Source organism: Pan paniscus, chromosome 19 (genome assembly GCF_029289425.2).
Source record: "Pan paniscus chromosome 19, NHGRI_mPanPan1-v2.0_pri, whole genome shotgun sequence".
NCBI lineage: Eukaryota > Metazoa > Chordata > Mammalia > Primates > Hominidae > Pan > Pan paniscus.
Window position 1 is genome coordinate 7,975,555 of NC_073268.2, and position 20,218 is coordinate 7,995,772.

The following is a 20,218-nucleotide window of genomic DNA, read 5'->3' on the forward strand; positions in this document are numbered from 1 at the left end:
TTCTGAGAGGTGGTGGGTCATACCCAGCTTCTGAGAGGTGGTGGGTGATACCCAGCTTCTGAGAGGTGGTGGTCAGCTTCTGAGAGGTGGTGGGTGACACCCAGCTTCTGAGAAGCTTCGTTGCCCCTCACTTGGGATCACTGGCATGTTTTGGCACCGCCTCCCAGAGTCCTCCCAGAGGACTGAGCTGTGGTTGAGCACAGAGGTAGCTGGCAGGATAATGAAAACTTTATTAACTGTCCTGCCTTCCCTGTCTCACTTGCCCACTCCTCCACCCGTGTTTCCTAAGACCCTCTCCCAGATAAACTCTGCACTCAATTCCTAGTCTTAGAGTTTGCATTTGGGGGAACTCAAACAAACACAACAACCAACACAGCAGCCAACAGTCCCTGTGCCAGGGATGTGTGAGCAAGATGGGAGAGTGGGTTGGATGTTGGATAGATGGGCTGTTGGCTAAGGATAGAAAATTAGAAGTCATCAGCACGTAGGACATGATTGCAGCTGTGAATGTAGATGAGAATACCTTAATATACAGACAGAGCTTCAAGAACAGAGTCCTTAGGCCAAGCTCGGAAAACACCAACATTCAGAGGCTTCTCAACATTCCCTTGAGAAGGGAAGGTTTATGTGCAAAGGAGGCGGAATGGCCGAGAATCACGAGGATGGTGTCCCAAAAGCCGGGCAGATACAACATTTCAAGAAGGAAAGAGTGGTCAGGAGTGTCAAATGTTGCTGGCAGGTCAGGGACAACAAGGACAAAGGTTGTCCACTGGACTCGATGACTCGGAAGGACACTGGTGACGCTCGATGACTTGGAAGGACAGTGGTGACGTTCGATGACTCGGAAGGACACTGGTGACGCTCGATGACTTGGAAGGACAGTGGTGACGTTCGATGACTTGGAAGGACAGTGGTGACGTTCGATGACTTGGAAGGACAGTGGTGACGTTCGATGGCTTGGAAGGACAGTGGTGACGCTCGACTTGGAAGGACAGTGGTGACATTCGATGACTTGGAAGGACAGTGGTGACGTTCGATGACTTGGAAGGACAGTGGTGACGTTCGATGGCTTGGAAGGACAGTGGTGACGCTCGACTTGGAAGGACAGTGGTGACGTTCAATGACGTGGAAGGACAGTGGTGACGTTCGATGACTTGGAAGGACAGTGGTGACGTTCGATGACTTGGAAGGACAGTGGTGACGTTCGATGGCTTGGAAGGACAGTGGTGACGCTCGACTTGGAAGGACAGTGGTGACGTTCGATGACTTGGAAGGACAGTGGTGACGTTCGATGACTTGGAAGGACAGTGGTGACGCTCGACTTGGAAGGACAGTGGTGACGTTCGATGACTTGGAAGGACAGTGGTGACGTTCAATGACTTGGAAGGACAGTGGTGACGTTCGATGACTTGGAAGGACAGTGGTGACGCTCGACTTGGAAGGACAGTGGTGACGTTCAATGACTTGGAAGGACAGTGGTGATGTTCGATGACTTGGAAGGACAGTGGTGACGCTCGACTTGGAAGGACAGTGGTGACGTTCGATGACTTGGAAGGACAGTGGTGACGTTCGATGACTTGGAAGGACAGTGGTGATGCTCGACGACTTGGAAGGACAGTGGTGACGCTTGACTTGGAAGGACAGTGGTGACGCTCGATGACTTGGAAGGACAGTGGTGACGTTCGATGACTTGGAAGGACAGTGGTGACGCTCAACTTGGAAGGACAGTGGTGATGTTCAATGACTTGGAAGGACAGTGGTGACGTTGTAAAGCGGCTTTGATGGCACAATGGTGCCAGAACTACAACTGTAGTGGGCTGAGAAGGGATGGGTCAGTGAGGAGACAGAGACTGCAAAGGATCCCAAACAGAATGATGCACAATTAAAATACCGGTAAACATTTAGATTAGCTTTCCTTGCATGGCCTTTTTATGATTATTTATGAAATGCATTCATAAAATGCATCCCTTTGCTTGAGGTGACTTTTCTCTTTCATAGCTCACTGGCTGGCTCAAAATAACCTCGACACAACCTTCACTAAAATCAGAAGAGAAATGATCAAACTGTCTCCTGCCAGCTAAGCACTGAGGCAAGAAGGACCAGCTGAGAGGGAAGACGGGCAGCAGGGCAGCCAGCCTTTCCAAGCACCTGTCTGCAAGTACTAGGGTGAGCATGAAAGGGCATCTGAAATGCAAACCCCAGAGAGACCGATGGTAGCTGGTCATTTCCACGAAGGCCTTCTGCCATTTGTATTTCACTTAGCTTCTAAGGACAAAAGCAGACAGGCAAGAGGCAGATACCGCACACTCTGCATGCCGAGCTGTGCTGGACACATCAGGGAGCTTGCCAGGGGATAGGAAGGACCGAGGACACACGTCCTACTAACAGAAGAGCCCCTTATAGAGCAATGCGTCCGCACACACCAATGACTGTCATTTACTCAGTACTGACAGATTTATAGATTTGATGCAATCCCCATCAAAATCTCAAAGGGGATTTTAAGAAGTAAACCAGAAGATTTGAAAATGTATATGGAAAAGCAACGGCTCTAGAATCATCCAAACAATCTTCAAAAATAACAGTTGGAAGACTTACACTACATGACATCAACATTTACCATGGGCCCGGCACGGCGGCTCACGCCTGTAACCCCAGCACTTTGGAAGGCAAAGGCGGGAGGACAATGTGAGCTCAGGAGTTTGAGACCAGCCTGGGGAACATACTGATAATCCATCTCTATTTTTTATTTTTATTTTTTTTAAAAAAAGATTTACCATAAAGCTACAAGATGATAAGTCAAGATGATGTGGTATTGATCAAAGGATAGACAGAACAACAGAACAAAACAGAGTCCAGAAATAGATTGACAAACACATAGTTAACTCATTTTCTACAAAAATACCAAGTCAGGCTGGGTATGGTGGCTCATGCCTGTAATCCCAATGCTTTGGGAGGCCAAGGTAGGAGGATCACTTGAGCCCAGAGATCTGAGACCCGCTTGGGCAAAACAGTGAGACCCTGTCTCAAAAAAAGAAAAGAAAAGAAAGGGAAATCAGAAATGACCAGCTGTGCTGACTCACGCCTGTAATCCCAGCACTTTGGGAGGCTGACGCAGGTGGATCACTTGAGGTCAGGAGTTTGAGACCAGCCTGGCCAACGTGGTAAAACCCTGCCTCTACTAAAAATACAAAATTAGCCTGGCATGTTTGTGCATGCCTGTAATCCCAGCTACTTGGGGGCTGAGGCAGGAGAATTGCTTAAATCCGGGAGGCAGAGGTTGCAGTGAGCTGAGATCACGCCACTGCACTCCAGCCTGGGCGACAAGAGCGAAACTCCATCTCAAAAAATAATAATAAATTTGAAGTAGATCATGAACCTAACCTAAAACCAGAACTATAAAGCTTCTAGAAGATAGCATAGCACACTGTCTTTGCAATATGGGGCAGGCAAAGCATCCTTGGACACCATACAAAAAGAAAAAACTGATCAAATGAATTGAAAATTGAAAAAAATTATTTATCAGAATTTCAAATTTCTGCTTATCCAAAGACACCACATTCAGAAAATGGATAAGTTACAGACCTGGAAAAAAAATCTTTGCAGTCATAAAGCTGACAAAACACTTATATTCAAGTTGTGCAAAGACATCAACAACAAACAACAAATCAACAATAAACAACCACATTACAGAATGGCCAAAAGACTTCAAAAGACACTTAAAGATATACAAATGACAGGCCGGGCGCAGTGGCTCACACCTGTAAACTCAGCACTTTGGGAGGCCGAGGCGGGTGGATCACCTGAGGTCAGGAATTTGAGAGCAGCCTGGCCAATATGGTGAAACCCCGTCTCTACTAAAAATACAAAAATTAGCCAGGTGTGGTGGTGCATGCCTGTAATCCCAGCTACTCAGGAGGCTGAGGGAGGAGAATTGCTTGAATCCAGAAGGCAGAGGCTGCATCGAGTGGAGATTGTGCCACTGCATGGAAGCCCGGGCCACACAGCAAGGCTCCATCTCAAAAAATATATATATATATATACAAATGACCAGAAAGCACTTTCAAGAGTGCTTGACTTCGTTAATCACCAAGGGAATTCAATTCAAAACCACAGAGAAATACAACTTCTTACCCACTAGAATGGCTAAAATCAAAGGCTGATTTTTCAATGGGTAATGGGGGCTACTAGAGGGAGGAGGGGCTGGAAGATGTGGACTGAGAAACTACTGTTGGGCGTTGTACTCACCACCTGTGTGACAGGATCACCCATACCCCAAACCTCAATGTACTCATGTAACAAACTTGCACATGTACCCCCCGAATCTAAAATAAAAGTTGAAATTAAATAAAAGATAAAATACCATTCCATATCTTTTTAAAAAGACACATTCGGTTATCTACTGTTGCATAACACATCACTCCAAACCTTCGTAACTTAAATAACTACAACCATCGTATTTTCTCTCACAGCTTCTTTGGGTCAGGAATTCAGGAAAGGCTTGTCTGCTTGGGGCTGGCCTGGGGTCTCTCCTGCTGCTGCTGCGGGACGACAGCTGGATGGGAAAAGTGGGGGCTGGAGGAGCTGAGGCATCTTTCTCTCCATACATCTTAGAGGCTCTCCATGTGGACTAGGTGGGGATTTATCAAGGTGTGACAGCCTTGGGGTCCTCAGACTTCTCACTGGGAGGCTCAGGACTCTACAGCAAGCACGTCATGGGCTAAGAAGATGGATGGATGCTGCATTCCCTTTAGGACCTAGCCTGAGAAGTCACACGGAGGCACTTCTGCCACATACTATTGGTTACAAACGAGTCAACAAACCCCTTAAATTGAAGGACAGCGGAATGAGACTCTGTGTCTTGCCATGGGAATGGCAAGATTCTTGAAGAGTATGTGGGACAAGAGATATTACTGCAGCCAGTTTTATTTTATCATTTTATTTTATTTTGAGATGGAGTCTTGCTCTGTCGCCCAGGCTAGAGCACAGCAATTTTATTTTATTTTATCATTTTATTTTATTTTGAGATGGAGCCTTGCCCTGTCGCCCAGGCTGGAGTGCAGTGATGCAATTTCAACTCACTGCAACCTCTACCTCCTGGGTTCAAGTGATTCTCCTGCCTCAGCCTCTCAAATAGCTGGGATTACATGCACCCACCACCATGCCCAGCTAATTTTTGTATTTTTAGTAGAGATGGGGTTTCTCCATGTTGGCCAGGCTGGTCTCAAACTCCTGACCTCAAGTGATCCACCCGCCTCGGCCTCCCAAAGTGCTGGGATTACAGGTGTGAGCCACCATGCCCAGCCTCTGCAGCCATTTTCAGATAATACAATCTGTGGAGGGTAAACCTAGAAAGAAAAGCAGGTGATGCATCATACCAAGCCTTGTAAGCCACACTTTGTTATTTTTTTTTTTAAGACACAGAGGCCGGGCGTGGTGGCTCAAGCCTGTAATCCCAGCACTTTGGGAGGCCGAGGTAGGCGGATCACAAGGTCAGGTGTTCGAGACCAGCCTGGCCAATATGGTGACACCCCGTCTCTACTAAAAATACAAAAAAAAAAAAAAAATCAGCCAGGAGTGGTGGCACACACCTGTAGTCCTAGCTACTAGGGAGGCTGAGGCAGAAGAATCACTTGAACCTGAGAGGCAGAGGTTGCAGTGAGTCACGTTCACGCCACTGCATTCCAGCCTGGGCAACAGAGGAAGGCTCTGTCTCCAAAAAAAAAAAAAGAGAGAGAGAGAAAATCTTGCTTTGTTACCCAGGCTGGACAGCAGTGGTGCGATCTCGGCTCACTGCAGGCTCAAGTTCCTCCACAAGTGCCCCTCAGCGCAGCTGGTTAATTTTTTGTAGAGATGGGGTCTCACTACGTTGCCCAGGCTGGGCTCAAGCGATCCACCCACCTTGACCTCCCAAAGTGTTGGGACTACGGGTGTCAGCCCTGCACAGAGCCCCACAAGAGTTTAGATCTTGATGTAAATTGTGATGAGGAAGCAATGGAGGACTTTTTGGCTTTTTATGTTCTGTTTTTCATCACTGGAGACTTTTAGCAAGAGAGTGAACGGTTTGGTTGTTTTTAAAAGTTTGTTCTAGCAGCTGTGCGGAAAAAGAGCTCGTGGGGAAGGTTTGAAAGCAGAGACCATTCAGGAGAGGACCCAGAAGTCCCAGTGCCAGACACGGCAGTCGGCCCCAGCCTGGGTAAGGGACAAGGGAGAGGGTGGGGGACACGGAAGCCCACCAGGTTTCCGGCCAGTCCGGCGGTTTTGTTCACTGAAGTGGAAAACCATGAAGAAGTAAGTTTGTTTTGGACACATTGGCTTTGAGAGTCCAGGGTAGATGTACGAGGCTGAAACTCAGGCAATAAAAATTGAGGGGAGAATACACAGCATTTAAAAAGGTACAGGAGGCCGAGCACGGAGGCTCATGCCTGTGATCCCAGCGATCTAGGAGGCCGAGGCGGGAAGATCGATGGAGCCCAGGAGTTCGAGACCAGCCTGAAACCAAACATCAAAACTCTTAGCCAGGCGTGGGGATGGGAGGCCAAGGCAGAAGGATCGAGGCACAGGACTGGACGAGATGAGTGTCAGCCCAGGGATTTAAAATCTCTCTGCCCACCCTCCCCTTCCTGCGGTCAACTTGCAGATTCCAACAGACAAAAGCAAGCATGGGCGAACCACCGTGCGCCGCCGTCCCCGACAGAAGCACGCATGCGCACACCTCTGTGTGCGGAGGTTTCCGACAGACGCACGCATGCGCACACTTCTATGCGCGGAGGTCTCCGCAGACAGAAGCACGCATGCGCACATCGCTGTGCCGGTATCGCCAACAGATGGAAGCACGCATGCGCGCACCGCTGCGTACCTAGCACGCCGACAGATGTACGCATGCGCACACCGCTATGTTCCCGAGGTCCCCGACAGAAGCACACATGCGCACACCGCTGTGTGCCAAGGTCGCCAAAAGACGGAAGCACGTATGCGCACACCGCGGTCCGTGGGGCACCGGGCGGAAGCGTCCTGACTGCGCAGGCGCAGCAGGGGTGGTCGCCATGGAGACGCGTGGCCCTGGCCTGGCGGTCCGCGCTGAGAGTCGCCGACTAGTCGGCAGCGGGCCTCGGGCGCCCCCGGGGCGGGTTGGGTTGCAGCCCAGCGGGCGGATGGACCGCCGCGGTGGGGCGGGGACAGTGGGGTACAAGGACAACGACGGCGTGGAGGAGGAGCGGGAGGGCGGCGCCGCGGGCCCCTGGGGGTCTAGACTGCCCCCCATCACAGGCGGCGCCTCCGAGCTGGCCAAACGGAAGGTGAAGAAGAAGAAAAAAAGGAAGAAGAAGACCAAGGGGTCTGGCAAGGGGGACGGTAAGAGGAGCAGCTAGCCCGGCTGCGTCAGCTCCGGTTCCCTGGAGACTCTTTGGGGACCCCCCCCCCATTTCACACATGCCCGTCAGCAGCACGTTGACGCCCCAGCCCCACCCATGGAGACCATCCACCAACTCTGCGGTCCCTTAGCCCACACAGAGACCCCTACAGATATCCACCATTCCTAAGAGCCTTCCAGCCCCACACAAAGACACCCTCTCAACTTCCTAATCCCTCAGCCAAAACTGGCAATCTTAAACGTCTGCACCTTCCCCACAGAGGCCCTCCTCACAAGACACTTTCCCCACCCCAAACACATTGATGCCACATGAAAGGCCCTCACTCTCATGCACAGAGAAGGGCAGACTCCTGCCTCCCCTCCTCACACCCTCTTGCGTTAAGGCTGCCTGCCTCTGGATGCGCGGTAGACACCCACACCCACAGACGTGTGTATTAAAGGTCCTCGCTGCATGGGCTCCCCCTCGCACCCACCAAGGGGCAGCCTTGGACTGCACAAACCCCATGACACCAGTCACTGTGACATCCTCCGATAATCCCTGACACCCTCAACCACTCCCCGCTTCATATCAGTGTAAGACCCACAGTGAAACTAAAGGGCGGGGGACACCCTCAACCACTCCCCCCACCTTCTATCAATGTAACACCAACAGTGAAACTAAAGGGCGGGACGCAGTGGCTCACACCTGTAATCCGAGCACTTTGGGAGGCCGAGGTGGGAGGATCACTTGAACCCAGGACTTCCAGGCTGCAGTGAGCTATGATCGCACCATTGCACTCCAGCCTGGGCAACAAGCAAGAACCTGTCTCTTAAAAAAACAAACAAAAAAAAAAAACTAAAGCACAGATCCCTGTCATGCACACACATTCATAGTCTACACACACAGACACAGACTGTTAATACGTTATACATTCACGTGTGTAGTCATATGCAGGCAGGAATTGCAGTCTCTCTCAGGAACACCTTCACAAACACACATACCCTACCTGCCATAAACCCCAGTCCCTACATCTCACCAAGCTCTTCTTGTAGAACCCCTAGATTTCTTGACAAGGGGACTGAGCACCCACTTTGAGGAGAGAGAGCACAGCAGTGACAGAGAATGCAGGTGCCTGTGAGTGCTGTGAGGCCACTGTCGCCCGTGTGGTCCACCTCAGTGGCTTTGGCTGTCTGGGAGAGGGCTCTAAGCTCCAGTTCTGGGGCCTGGCCCTCTGTGGCAGAGCTGGCACCAAGGCAAGCAGGAGGCAGAGTGGCAGCCTCGCCCATATGGACCGTGCAGTGTGGGAAGGGAGCAATGGGAAGATGATAAGTACTTCTCAGGCGTAATACAAAGGCAAGAAAATTCTGCAGTTCAGGTCAAGAAGTCCTGTGTGGCTGGGCACATGGCTCACGCCTGTAATCCCAGCACTTTGGGAATTCAAGACCAGCCTGGCCAACATGGTGAAACCCCGTCTCTACTGAAAATACAAAAATTAGCTGGGCATGGTGGCAGGCACCTAGATTTGCTTGAACCTGAGAGGCGGAGGTTGCAGTGAGCCAAGATTGTGCCACTGTGCTCCAGCCTGGGTGGCAGAGTGAGACTCAGTCTCAAAAAAAAAAAAAAAAAAGCCCTGTGTGTATCTGCAAAAAGAAATTTGGCAGTTCATTGTCCTTTTGGCATAGCTTTTCACTAGAAATTACAGTGACATGTGCCTCATACCGTCAGCAGGGGGAACCAGATAGTTTCCAGGGCGTAGCAAGGGAGGGAAATGTCAAAAGATGATTTCTTTCTCTCTCCCCTAAAATAAAAGGACGAGCTGATGAAAGAACCACAATTTGTAGCATTTTATGTGCACGTTAAATAATTCTGAAGTGCTATTGATGTTAAAAAAAAATCAGTACAAGCCATACAGCAGAAGTATTTCTGGCTTGGCATAATACTGCTTTCATCAGTCAAATTTAGGAAGCTTTTCTGTTGTTTTCCGTTCCTTCCATCATAAAGTGTCTAGACTAGGGTAGAGTCACAGACTCCCAGAACTGGGAATGGCCGTGGTGAGCACATGGCGAGGATGGATGGGGGCAGCATGGCCCAGTGGAAAGAATGGGGCATTGGGGGCCCAGCCTGCACTCAGGTCCCAGCTCTGCCACTCGCTCATGACATTGGCGAGTTCCTGAACCTTTTGGAACTTCGGTTTCCTCACCCGAAGAATAGGGCCGATCGCCTTTACCCAGACGGCCTGGCTCAGACTGTGTGCTCAATGAATGGTTCCTCCTGCCCTGAAATGATTTCAGCAAAATCACACAGGCAGGTGGGCACGAGGCTGGTGGGCTTGGCAGCCTGAGCTCTGGGTACGGAGGGGACCCCATCCTCCTCTTCCATCTTGGGTGATTTTTGGCACCATCCCCAGCAGGCCAAGGGCAGACATTGCCACAAACACTAACCTGCTCATCTACTCAGCAGATAAACATCAGAGTCAGAGCCTGAAGAGCCAGCCGCTTTCTTCCTCCTTTCATGACATCTTAAGTCCGTGCAAAGACCGTGGCCCGAAACCAGAGCACAGACAGAGCAAAGTGGAAAATAAGCACCTCCCTTCTGACTCCTCCACCGTCAGCCTCCCCGACTTTGCCGAAATAGAGAACCTTGCGAATCGGATCAACGAAAGTCTGCGTTGGGATGGAATTCTTGCTGACCCGGAGGCAGAGAAGGAAAGGATTCGCATCTATAAAGTGAACCGGAGAAAGCGGTACCGGTGCTTGGCCCTCAACGGCTTCCACCCCGACCCCGAGGCCCTCAAGGGCTTCCACCCCGACCCCGAGGCCCTCAAGGGCTTCCACCCCGACCCCGAGGCCCTCAAGGGCTTCCACCCCGACCCCGAGGCCCTCAAGGGCTTCCACCCCGACCCCGGGGCCCTCAAGGGCTTCCACCCCGACCCCGAGGCCCTCAAGGGCTTCCACCCCGACCCCGAGGCCCTCAAGGGCTTCCACCCTGACCCCGAGGCCCTCAAGGGCTTCCACCCCGACCCTGAGGCCCTCAAGGGTTTCCACACTGACCCCGAGGCCCTCAAGGGTTTCCACACTGACCCCGAGGCCCTCAAGGGCTTCCACACTGACCCCGAGGCCCTCAAGGGTTTCCACACTGACCCTGAAGCCCTCAAGGGCTTCCACCCCGACCCTGAGGCCCTCAAGGGTTTCCACACTGACCCCGAGGCCCTCAAGGGTTTCCACACTGACCCCGAGGCCCTCAAGGGCTTCCACCCCGACCCCAAGGCCCTCAAGGGCTTCCACCCCGACCCCAAGGCCCTCAAGGGTTTCCACACTGACCCCGAGGCCCTCAAGGGCTTCCACACTGACCCCGAGGCCCTCAAGGGTTTCCACCCCGACCCTGAAGCCCCCAAGGGCTTCCACCCCGACCCTGAGGCCCTCAAGGGCTTCCACCCCGACCCCAATGCCGAGGAGGCCCCTGAGAACTTACCCTACCTCTCGGACAAAGATGGCAGCTCCAGCCACAGGCACCCCACGTCGAAAGCCGAGTGCCCCAATCTCTATTTTGAAGGAAACCTTACCCCAAAGCTTCTACACTCTGACTTAGCTCCTACTCTGCTGGAGTGAAAATCTACCCGCGACACTCACAAACTTATAATTCCTCCTCACCACAAGTTTATGTGTTAAAAACCATCATCATAAAAGGAAATGAGACCCGTATCTGAAGGAAACAGATGTTCGGTACACGGACGACGCCGACTCTCCCATCACCAAGCTGCCCTCGGTTGCCCAGGAGAGCCACAGTGCCTTGAGAACATAAGCAGTTTAGTGAACAGAGTTCTTTTCAAAATTTCCTTTTTCTTAAATAAGCATCTCTGTTACTTAATTTCTCACCACAGCTAGATGTCTATAATCTGCCCCAAAAAGAAAAGAAAGTGTGTAGATGATTTACCTCTTAAGTCTCAATCTCATGGTGAAACTCCTCACACCGTACCTGCTTCTGTTGGCCCGAGGACGATGCCCTGAACCTCTTGGAGCCTTTTTCTGTTTTAATTTAATGCATGGCCTGCCTTTATATGGCCTCAAATAAGTGGGTTCCAGAACTCCATCCCTGGGAAGTGACCATGGGAAGTCCCAAGAGGAATACTGCTTCTTTCATAAACATGGTCCTCTCCTAATCCTCCATTATAAAAAGCCTCGCTACGCCGCGTCTCCTAAATACACATTCCTCCCCTCCACAAGTAGCCAGTGAGTGAGGGCCACGTGCTGTCGTCGTTTGTGCTCTCCCAGAAGCAGCCCCTGAGACGAGGGTTCAAATGCAAGTAGATTATCTGGGAGGTGAAGAAAGGATGAGTAGAGGGTGACACAGAGAAGGGAAGACGGCCAATCCTGGGACTTTTCTTTTTAGACAGGATCCCGCTCTGTTGCCCAGGCTGGAGTACCAGTGGCGAAATCATAGCTCTCACTGCACTCCACCTCGTGGGCTCAGATGATCCTCCCGCCTCAGCCCCCTAAGTAGCAGGGACTATAGGCGAGTGCCACCACGCCTGGCTAATTTTAAAAATGTTTTTGTAGAGATTGGAGGGGGGCCGTCTCACTATGTTGCCCAGGCTGGTCTCGAGCTCCTGGCCTCAAGCAGTCCTCCCACCTTGGCCTTCCACAACATTACAGGCATGAGCCACTGTGTCTGGCCCCCCTTCCAGGGACTATTAGGCCAGCTTTCATACTGGGCTTAATTCGACAAGCAAACCCACTTCTAGAATTATCCCACCTGAGGGTGAGGAAGCTGGGGTATTTATACTCCCCAAAGGCATTGGCCGAGGGCTGGTCCTGTGTGTGTGTGTGTGTGTGTGTGTGTGTGTGTGTGTGTCTCCTGGCATTTCTAGCTGAAAGGTCCAAAGGAAAAGGGTGGTCTCTGGGGAAGCCTCAGCTACCTCAGCAACACCGTGGGTCTGAGAGGGACAGCATGGAGGGCTAAGATGAGATTCCTGACCTTCAAGAGGTTACAGTGTTTTGGGGTAGACAAAAAATGAATGTACACTGTACACAGGAGAGGTTAAAGCCGATACAGACATCACAGAATGCTCATGTGAAAGTTAAGTGAAAATGGCTGGGCGCAGTGGCTCAGGCCTATTATCCCAACACTGGGAGGCTGGGGCGGGTGGATTATCTGAGGTCGGGCATTCGAGACCAGCCTGGCTAATATGGTGAAACCCTGTCTCTGGTAAAAGTACAGAATTAACCAGGTATGGTTGCAGGTGCCTGTAGTCCCAGCTCCTCAGGAGGCCGAGGCAGGAGAATCGCTTGAACCCAGGAGGCGGAGGTGGCAGAGCCAAGATGGTGCCACTGCACTCCACCCTGGGCAACAGAGCAAGACTGTCTGAAAAAAAGAAAAAAGTGGGCATCGTGGTCCCTGCTAGCCCTGGGCTGGCAGAGCAGCCCTCTTCTGACCCTTCCTTAAAAGGCCAGTTACAGTTTCCACATTTGCCCTTGCACCCTGTCAAAATATACTGAAGAGACGTTTGGAAGAGTCCTCTCCTGCCATGGAGAATGGTTAGCAGACAGGAACGGCCCTCCCTGTGCTGAGGCCAGGACTGTCCTCTGCTCTCCATGGAGAGAAAGGGGCAGGAAATACTCCAGTGCCAGCCACAGGACCTCACTTGTGCCCCAGGGTATTAAAGGCAGAGACAGAACAGAGGGCAGCCACGGGGCTGGCATCTCGTGCCCTCCAGGTCTACCACAGTGGCTGGGGCCTGGGGCACAGAGGAGTGTGAGGGTGCAGTGGGCTGAGACGGTCACTTAGCAGCGCTTTCCATGGCGGTGAGAGGCAGGGGTGGGGGCTGTGGTCATCTCCCAGCCGTGAGGTAACATTCTGGGAAAGTAGCTAAGATGGTGAGCTTTGACACCAGAGCTGAATTCATCTCTTTCCCACCACATGCTAGCATTGTGGCCCCTGGCAGATTGCTTCACCTCTCCGAGCCTTAGTTTCCTCATCTGAAAACCAGACTGCAAATTCCTACCTTAGTGCTGTGAGAATCAAGTGCAATGAGGCATCTAGCATGGCGCCTGGCACCCAGGAAACAAACTATTTACGAGTTTTCATCAGTGGTATTTCAGGTTGATGTGGCCACATGTCTGCTAGAGAGACTGTCCCAAGTAATGGTGTAGACCTTACCTCCTGGAAGGGTCAGCTTCACAAACGAAATCTGGCTTCAGTGGCTGGCCAAGAGATAGAATTCACACACACAGAACAAATGACGGGGGCCCGGAGCAGGAGACAGTGGAGCAGGAAGGAAGCCGGGGCCCTGAAGGCCGGTGCTTAACGTATAATGATAGAAAGCAGGTGGGGTGAAGGTTCCTGGAACACACAAGTAGCTTCAACTCAGAACACCTTGGGTTCGAAGTTTGCATATCTTCCTCACACCCAGGCTGTAGCAGTGAGGACTCCTTCAGGGCAAGAAACAAACCACAGTGAAAACCGCCTTACAGACCAAGGGGAATGGTTGACTTTTTTTTTCTTTTTTTCTTTTTTTTTTTTTTGAGACGGAGTTTCACTCTTATCACCCAGGCTGGAGTGCAAAGCACCATCTTGGCTCACCACAACCTCCGCCTTCTGGGTTCAAGCGATTCTCCTGTCTCAGCCTCCTGAGTAGCTGGGATTACAGGCATGCGCCACCACGCCCGGCTAATTTTTGTAGTTTTAGTAGAGATGGGGTTTCACCATGTTGGCCAGGCTGGTCTAGAACTCCTGACCTCAAGTGAGCCACTCGCCTCGGACTCCCAAAGTGCTGGGATTTACAGGCGTGAGCTACCACGCCTGGCCGGAATGGTTGACTTATAAAGCCAACAGTCCAGGGTTGCCTGCGGCTTCAGTCATGGCTGGATCCAGGAGGTCACACTGTGTCATCAAAATGTCTTTCTCTCTCCGTATTTCACCTCTGCCTCCTCCATATCAGCTTTATGTTCAGGCAGGTTCTCATCACAGGATGACAAAGACAGCCACTGACATCCTTATAATTTTGTAAGGAAAAGAGAGTTACTCTTCTGTCCCTATCCAGTGTCTGTATCAATCCCAAGAAGGTCTCTGGCCTGGCAGGGGTCATATGTCCATCACTGGACTAATCATAGCAGCCAGGCGAATACAGTGTTTGATGGCTACAGAGACCTAGAGCGTGGAGTAGGGCAGGGCAGCCCAACAGGACGCAGTGTTTGATGGCTACAGAGACCTAGAACGTGGAGCGGGGCAGGACATCCCAGCAGCCAGGTGAATGCAGTGTTTGATGGCTACAGAGACCTAGAACGTGGAGCGGGGCAGGGCAGCCCAACAGGACGCATGAGCTAAACAGATTGTTACAGAATCTATCCAGAATCTGGCTGGGCGCAGTGGCTCATGCCTGTAATCCCAGCACTTTGGGAGGCCAAGGCAGGAGGATCACTTAAGGTCAGGAGTTTGAAACCAGCCTGGCCAACATGGTGAAACCCTGTCTCTACTGATAATACAAAAATTAACCAGCGTGGTGGCACGCACCTGTAGTCCCAGCTACTTGGGAGGCTAAGGTGGGAGAATCACTTGAACCTGGGAGGCAGAGGCTGCCGTGAGCTGAGATCATGCCACTTGCACTCCAGCCTGGGCAACAAAGCGAGATTCCAGCAAAAAAAAAAAAAAAAGGAAGGAAGGAAAGAAAGAAAGGGAAAGGAAGAAAAGGAAGGAAGGAAAAGAAAGAGAAAGAAAGAAAGAAAAAGAATGTATCCAGAATGTCTCTGTCTCTCTCTCTCCTCTCTTTGAGACAGGGTCTGGTTCTGTCACAGAGGCTGGAGTGCAGTGGCATGATCTAGGCTTACGGCAACCTCCACCCCCTAAGCTCAAACGATCCTCCCCCTTCAGCTTCCTGAGTAGCTGGGACTACAGGTGCACACCACTATGACTGGCTAATTTTTGTATTTTTTGGTAGAGATGGGATTTTGTCATGTTTCCCAGGCTAGTCTCAAACTCCTGAGCTAAAGCGATCAGCCCGCCTCAGCCTTCCAAAGTGCTGGGATTACAGGCATGAGCCACTGTGCCCAGCCAATCCAGAGTCTGTGTAGAATATAGAGTGATTCCCTAAGAGAGGACAAGTAGAACAGGTTTGTCCATTGCCTTCCAAATGAAGAATGATTCCTTTTAATTTTCACTTTTTAAATGTTTTATACCCCATCCAATGACCTATCAAGAATGATTCATTTTTGGTGAGGCGCCGTGGCTCATGCCTGTAATCCCAGCAGTTTGGGAGGCCGAGGCAAGTGGATTCCTCAAGTCCAGGAGTTAAGAGACCGGCCTAGGTAACATAGCAAAACCCCATCTCTACAAAATATACAAAAATTATCCCAAGTAGTCCCAGCTACTTGGGAGCCTGAGGTAGGAGGATCGCTTGAGCCTGGGAGGCGGAGGTTGCAGTGAGCCAAGATTGTGCCACTGCACAATCAGCCTGGGTGACAGAGCAAGACCCTGTCTCAAAAAAAAAGATATGTTTTTAAAAGCCTCTGACCAACGGTCATGGGAGTGGCTCACAGGGCTTGAGTCCATCTCAATTGACCTGAATTGACTACATGCTTATCTCCAAGACTACAGACCCTTGGCCATTGCTATGGAATCCATAAAGACAATGCTCTGTAATCATGGGCCCGTGAGTTGTTTTGGAGCAGAGTGTGGCAACCTTCAGCACTGTTCAGTAATAACATTTGGGGTTACGATTTGCACCTGGTTTTGGTGGCACCTGAGTTTCCACCTTTAAAGCTAGTCACGTAGCTAGAATGTGCCCACATGACCAACTCAGAATAGGAGACCCCCAGCACGAGAAGACTCTGGGTTTCCTGGCACCGAGATGCTTCGTACACACACAGGTAGTGGTTTGAGACTCAGGAACAAGGCACTCCTGCGTGAGCCTCGTGAACATCCACTGTGGGCCCCACAGGAAGACAAGCTCAGGGCTGTGGCCGCCTTTGTGCGGTTGGCGTGGTAAATGGCCCCCAAGGATCTCTGCCTCCTGGTATTCATGCTCGTCTCTTGAATGCGGGTTGAACCTGTTGACTCTTTCCAGTGAATAGAATATGGCAAAAGTGATGGGATGTCACTTCCAAGAGGAAGTTACAAAAAGAGATTGTGTTCAGGAGGAGGAAGAGAAGCAATGGGTAGGTGGAGATGGGGATATTTAGGGCAATGAGACTATTCTGTATGAGACCAAGACGGGAGTTACATGTCATTATACAGTTGTCCAGACCCTTACAATGTACACCAAGAGTGAACCCTCATGTAAACTATGGACTTGAGTTAATAATAAGGTACCAAGGCCGCGTGTGGTGGCTCACGCCTGTAATCCCAACACTTCAGGAGGCTGAGGCATGAGAACCACTTGAGTCCAGGAGTTCAAGACCAGCCTGGGCAACATAGTGAGACCCTGTCTCTACAAAAAATTAAAAAAATTAGCTGTGCATGGCAACATGTGCCTGGAGTCCCAATTACTCGGGAGGCTGAGGTGGGAGGATCATCAGCCGGCAGGTCGAGGCTGCAGTGAGCCGTGATCCTGCCACTGCACTCCAGCCTGGGCGACAGAGTGAAACTCTGTCTCAAAAATACAAAAATAGAGTCTATTTATTAGCAAGAGACAGAGAAAGAGAGAGAAAGAGGGAATGGGGGAGGCTCTGGTTTCCATGTGACACACTTTTTACTTTTTGTCTTTTTTTTGAGACACAGTCTCACTCTGTTGCCCAGACGGGAGCTCAGTGGCGCGGTCACAGCTCACTGCAGGCTCAGCCTCTCCAGGCTCAGGTGATCCTCCCACCTCAGCCTCCTGAGTAGCTGGGACCACAGACACACACCATCACACCTGGTTAAGTTTTGTATTTGTAGAGACACGGTCTCACCATGTTGCCCAAGCTGGTCTCAAACTCCTGGGCTCAGGCAATCCTGCCTCCGCCTCCCAAATTGCTGGAATTACAGGTGTGAGTCACCACCTTTATCTCTTTATCTCTCTGTATCTCTCTTTCTCTCAGGGATCTTGCTCTGGGGAAAGCCAGCTGCAGTGTTGTGTGGGCTGCCTGAGGAAAGGTGCCCTCCGGAAAGAAATGATGTCTCCGCCCAACAGCATGCTGGACCTGAGTCCTGCTACCAGCCACATGAGTGTGCTTGGAAGCAGGTGGAGCCCAGTTGAGCCTTGAGGTGCCTCCCTCTGTGAGAGACCCCAAGCCGGAGACATCCAGCCAAGAGGCACCCAGATTCCTGCCCCACAGAAACTGACATAATAACGTTGTTTAAAGCCACTACATTTGGAGGTAATCTTGTTACGCAGCAATAACTGACTAATACAGTCGGCCTCTTCCATCAGTCACGATTCTCAGTGAGTTGTCTCACCCTTAATCTGAGGGCTGGAAAGCCCGAAACCCAACATTGTCGTAAGAAACTGCATTACCCAAGACACCCACTGCCAATGCTCAGGGGCCTCTGCATGCATTTCCAGAAACGACGCTGTGGCCTACAGGGTTGAGGTCACTGCGGGGGGAGTTAAGAGCCAGATAAGACCGAATGGGCCCCTGGCCAGGTGCAGTGGCTCACGCCCGTCATCCCAACACTTTGGGAAGCTGAGGCGGGCAGATCACTTGAGGTCAAGGGTTCGAGACCAGCCTAACCAACAGCCAATATGGTGAAACCCCATCTCTACTAAAAATACAAACTTAGCCAGGTGTGGCAGCGGGCGCCTGTAATCCCTGCTACTTGGGGGGCTAAGGCAGGGGAATGGCTTGAACCCAGGAGGTGGAGGTTGCAGTGAGCGGAGATGACACCAGTGCACTCTACCCTGGGTGATAGAGAAAGACTCTGTCTCAAAAAAAAAAAAAAAAGAAAACACTGACCGGGCCCCTTCAGCTTTGTTATTTTTGTCAATTTTACGTCAGTAAAGCTGATGGGGGAAGAATGATGGGGCCCACTTGCTATGCTCATACCAGGAGTTGTGTGCAGCTATTTGTATTATGGGTTGTTTTTTGTTTGTTTTTTTTTGAGGTGGAGTCTCACTCTGTCACCCAGGCTGGAGGGCAATGGTGTGATCTCGGCTCACTGCAACCTCCGCCTCCTGGGTTCAAGTGATTCTCCTGCCTCAGCCTCCCGAGTAGCTGGGATTACAGGCATCTGCCACCACAGCTGGCTAATTTTTGTATTTTAGTACAGATGGTGTTTCACCATGTTGGCCAGGCTGGGCTCGAACTCCTGACCTCAGCTGATCCACGCCCCCCCTCGGCATCCCAAAGTGCTGGGATTACAGGCGTGAGCCACCACCCTGGCCTGTGTTATATTTTCATGCCGTGTGTTCTATGTCTTGCCTGCACCTTTAATTGTAGCTATAATATCTTATGGCATTTTATAGTTTATATATAACTTCTTCTATCTCATTTGCTCCCTTTGCAGTAGAAATTATTTCCATTTTACAACTGAGGCTTAGAGAGGAGGTGATTGCTAGAATCACACAATTCCTAAGAGAATTGCTCTGAGGTCTCCAACTGTCTTTTAGGAAATCTATATCAAGCAACTGCTAAATATTCAGTTCTCTGCGTGTTGCTGCCAGAATGATACTAACAGTTCCTGTTTCTGTGGCATCTCCTCTGCCCAGGCAGGCGTTGGCCATTGAACATACATGACTTTGTTTCAGCTCCTCGACAATGTTCGAGGTGCGAGATGCTATAGTTCCCATCACATCCAAGGGAATGGGCACAGACTGGGAAAGTGACTTGCCCAGGGTCACACCAGGAGTAAGAGGAGACGCTGGGATGTCACACCCAGGCTAGCTGGTTCCAGAGATCCTGCTTTTAATTACTGCACTGCAGTATCTAAGACCTCAGCAGGTGGGAGCCAAGCCACACCCCCCCAGGGGTCAACAACAATGGGAGGAGATAGATCAAGGCAGCAATGGGAGGAGATAGACCAACGGGGCTTGTCCGTGGGGTCAGTGGAATGGAAGGAGTGGTTTTGGAAGAGAGAAGGGTTCCTGGGAATTGTGGCCAGAAGGGGAGGAGGGGCCTGGGGAGGTAGAAACCTCCACCACCCGGGCTCCCGAGGGCCCCATTGTCTCAGACCTCCTGGCCACACTGCGTGTTTGTCCATGGTCTAAGCTGGGCCTCTGACACCACTGACATCCCCTCTGACCGTCACTGGACAGGCATGTGCCTCCTTCCACCGTCCCAGAGCCGTGCTTCCGGGCTCCTCTCCGCAGCCTCTGCCTGCAGCTCCTGCCCACGCCGTGCCGTTGAGGACCGGAGCCTAAGGCTGCACTGCACAAAATGTGGTCCTGGGACCAGAAGAACCAGCATGACAGGGGCTTGTTGGAAACTCTCTTGTTGGGGGTGCACAGCGGCTCGTGCCTGTAGTCCCAGCACACTGGAAGGCTGAAGTGGGAGGATGACTTGAGGCCGTGAGTTCGAGAGCAGCATGGGCAACAGAGCCAGAATCCGTCTCTACAAAAAAAAAAAAAAAAAAAAAATAGTTGGCCCTCCCAGCCACTCAGGAGGCTAAAGCAGGAGGATCAGCTGAGCCCAGGAGCTCAAGGTTACAGTGAGCTATGGTTACACCACTGCACTCCAGCCTGGGTGACAGAGCGAGAGACTCTGTTTCTAAAAAATAATCAACATTTTGGCCGGCCAGGTGTGGTGGCGCATGCCTATAGTCTTAGCTACGTGGGAAGCTGAGGTGGGAGGATAGCTTGAGCCTGAGAAGTCGAGGCTGCAGTAAGCCAAGATCACGCCACTGCACTCCTGCCTGGGCAACAGAGCAAGACTCCCTCAAAAAAATTAACAAAATGTTTTAAAAACAAACTCCCTTGCTAGTGGATTCTCAGGTCCTCCCTGCAAACCAGACTTACGGTATCA

At 51.2% G+C, this 20,218-nt stretch overlaps 1 protein-coding gene across 2 annotated transcripts; it reads left to right on the top strand.

Moving 5' to 3' along the window:
- Positions 1–6,899: 6,899 nt before the first annotated feature.
- LIAT1 (ligand of ATE1) lies at positions 6,900–11,524 on the top strand. Of its 2 annotated transcripts, none has more exons than XM_055101175.2 (2): positions 6,900–7,350; positions 9,810–11,289. In XM_055101175.2, exons 1-2 carry the CDS (start codon positions 6,924–6,926, stop codon positions 10,955–10,957), a joined length of 1,575 nt encoding a protein of 524 aa, XP_054957150.2. In that variant the 5' UTR covers positions 6,900–6,923; the 3' UTR covers positions 10,958–11,289. The 2 variants fall into 2 exon arrangements, with proteins under 2 accessions (XP_054957150.2, XP_054957149.2); XM_055101174.2 differs by having other exon boundaries at positions 7,007–7,350; positions 9,807–11,524.
- The last annotated feature ends 8,694 nt before the right edge of the window (positions 11,525–20,218 follow it).

Coding starts and splice junctions, on each gene's coding strand:
- LIAT1 (XM_055101175.2), top strand. CDS start 6,924: ATGCGCACACCGCTGTGTGCCAAGGTCGCCAAAAGACGGAAGCACGTA. Junction 7,351..9,809: donor GGGGTCTGGCAAGGGGGACG/GTAAGAGGAGCA, acceptor TCTACTCAGCAG/ATAAACATCAGAGTCAGAGC.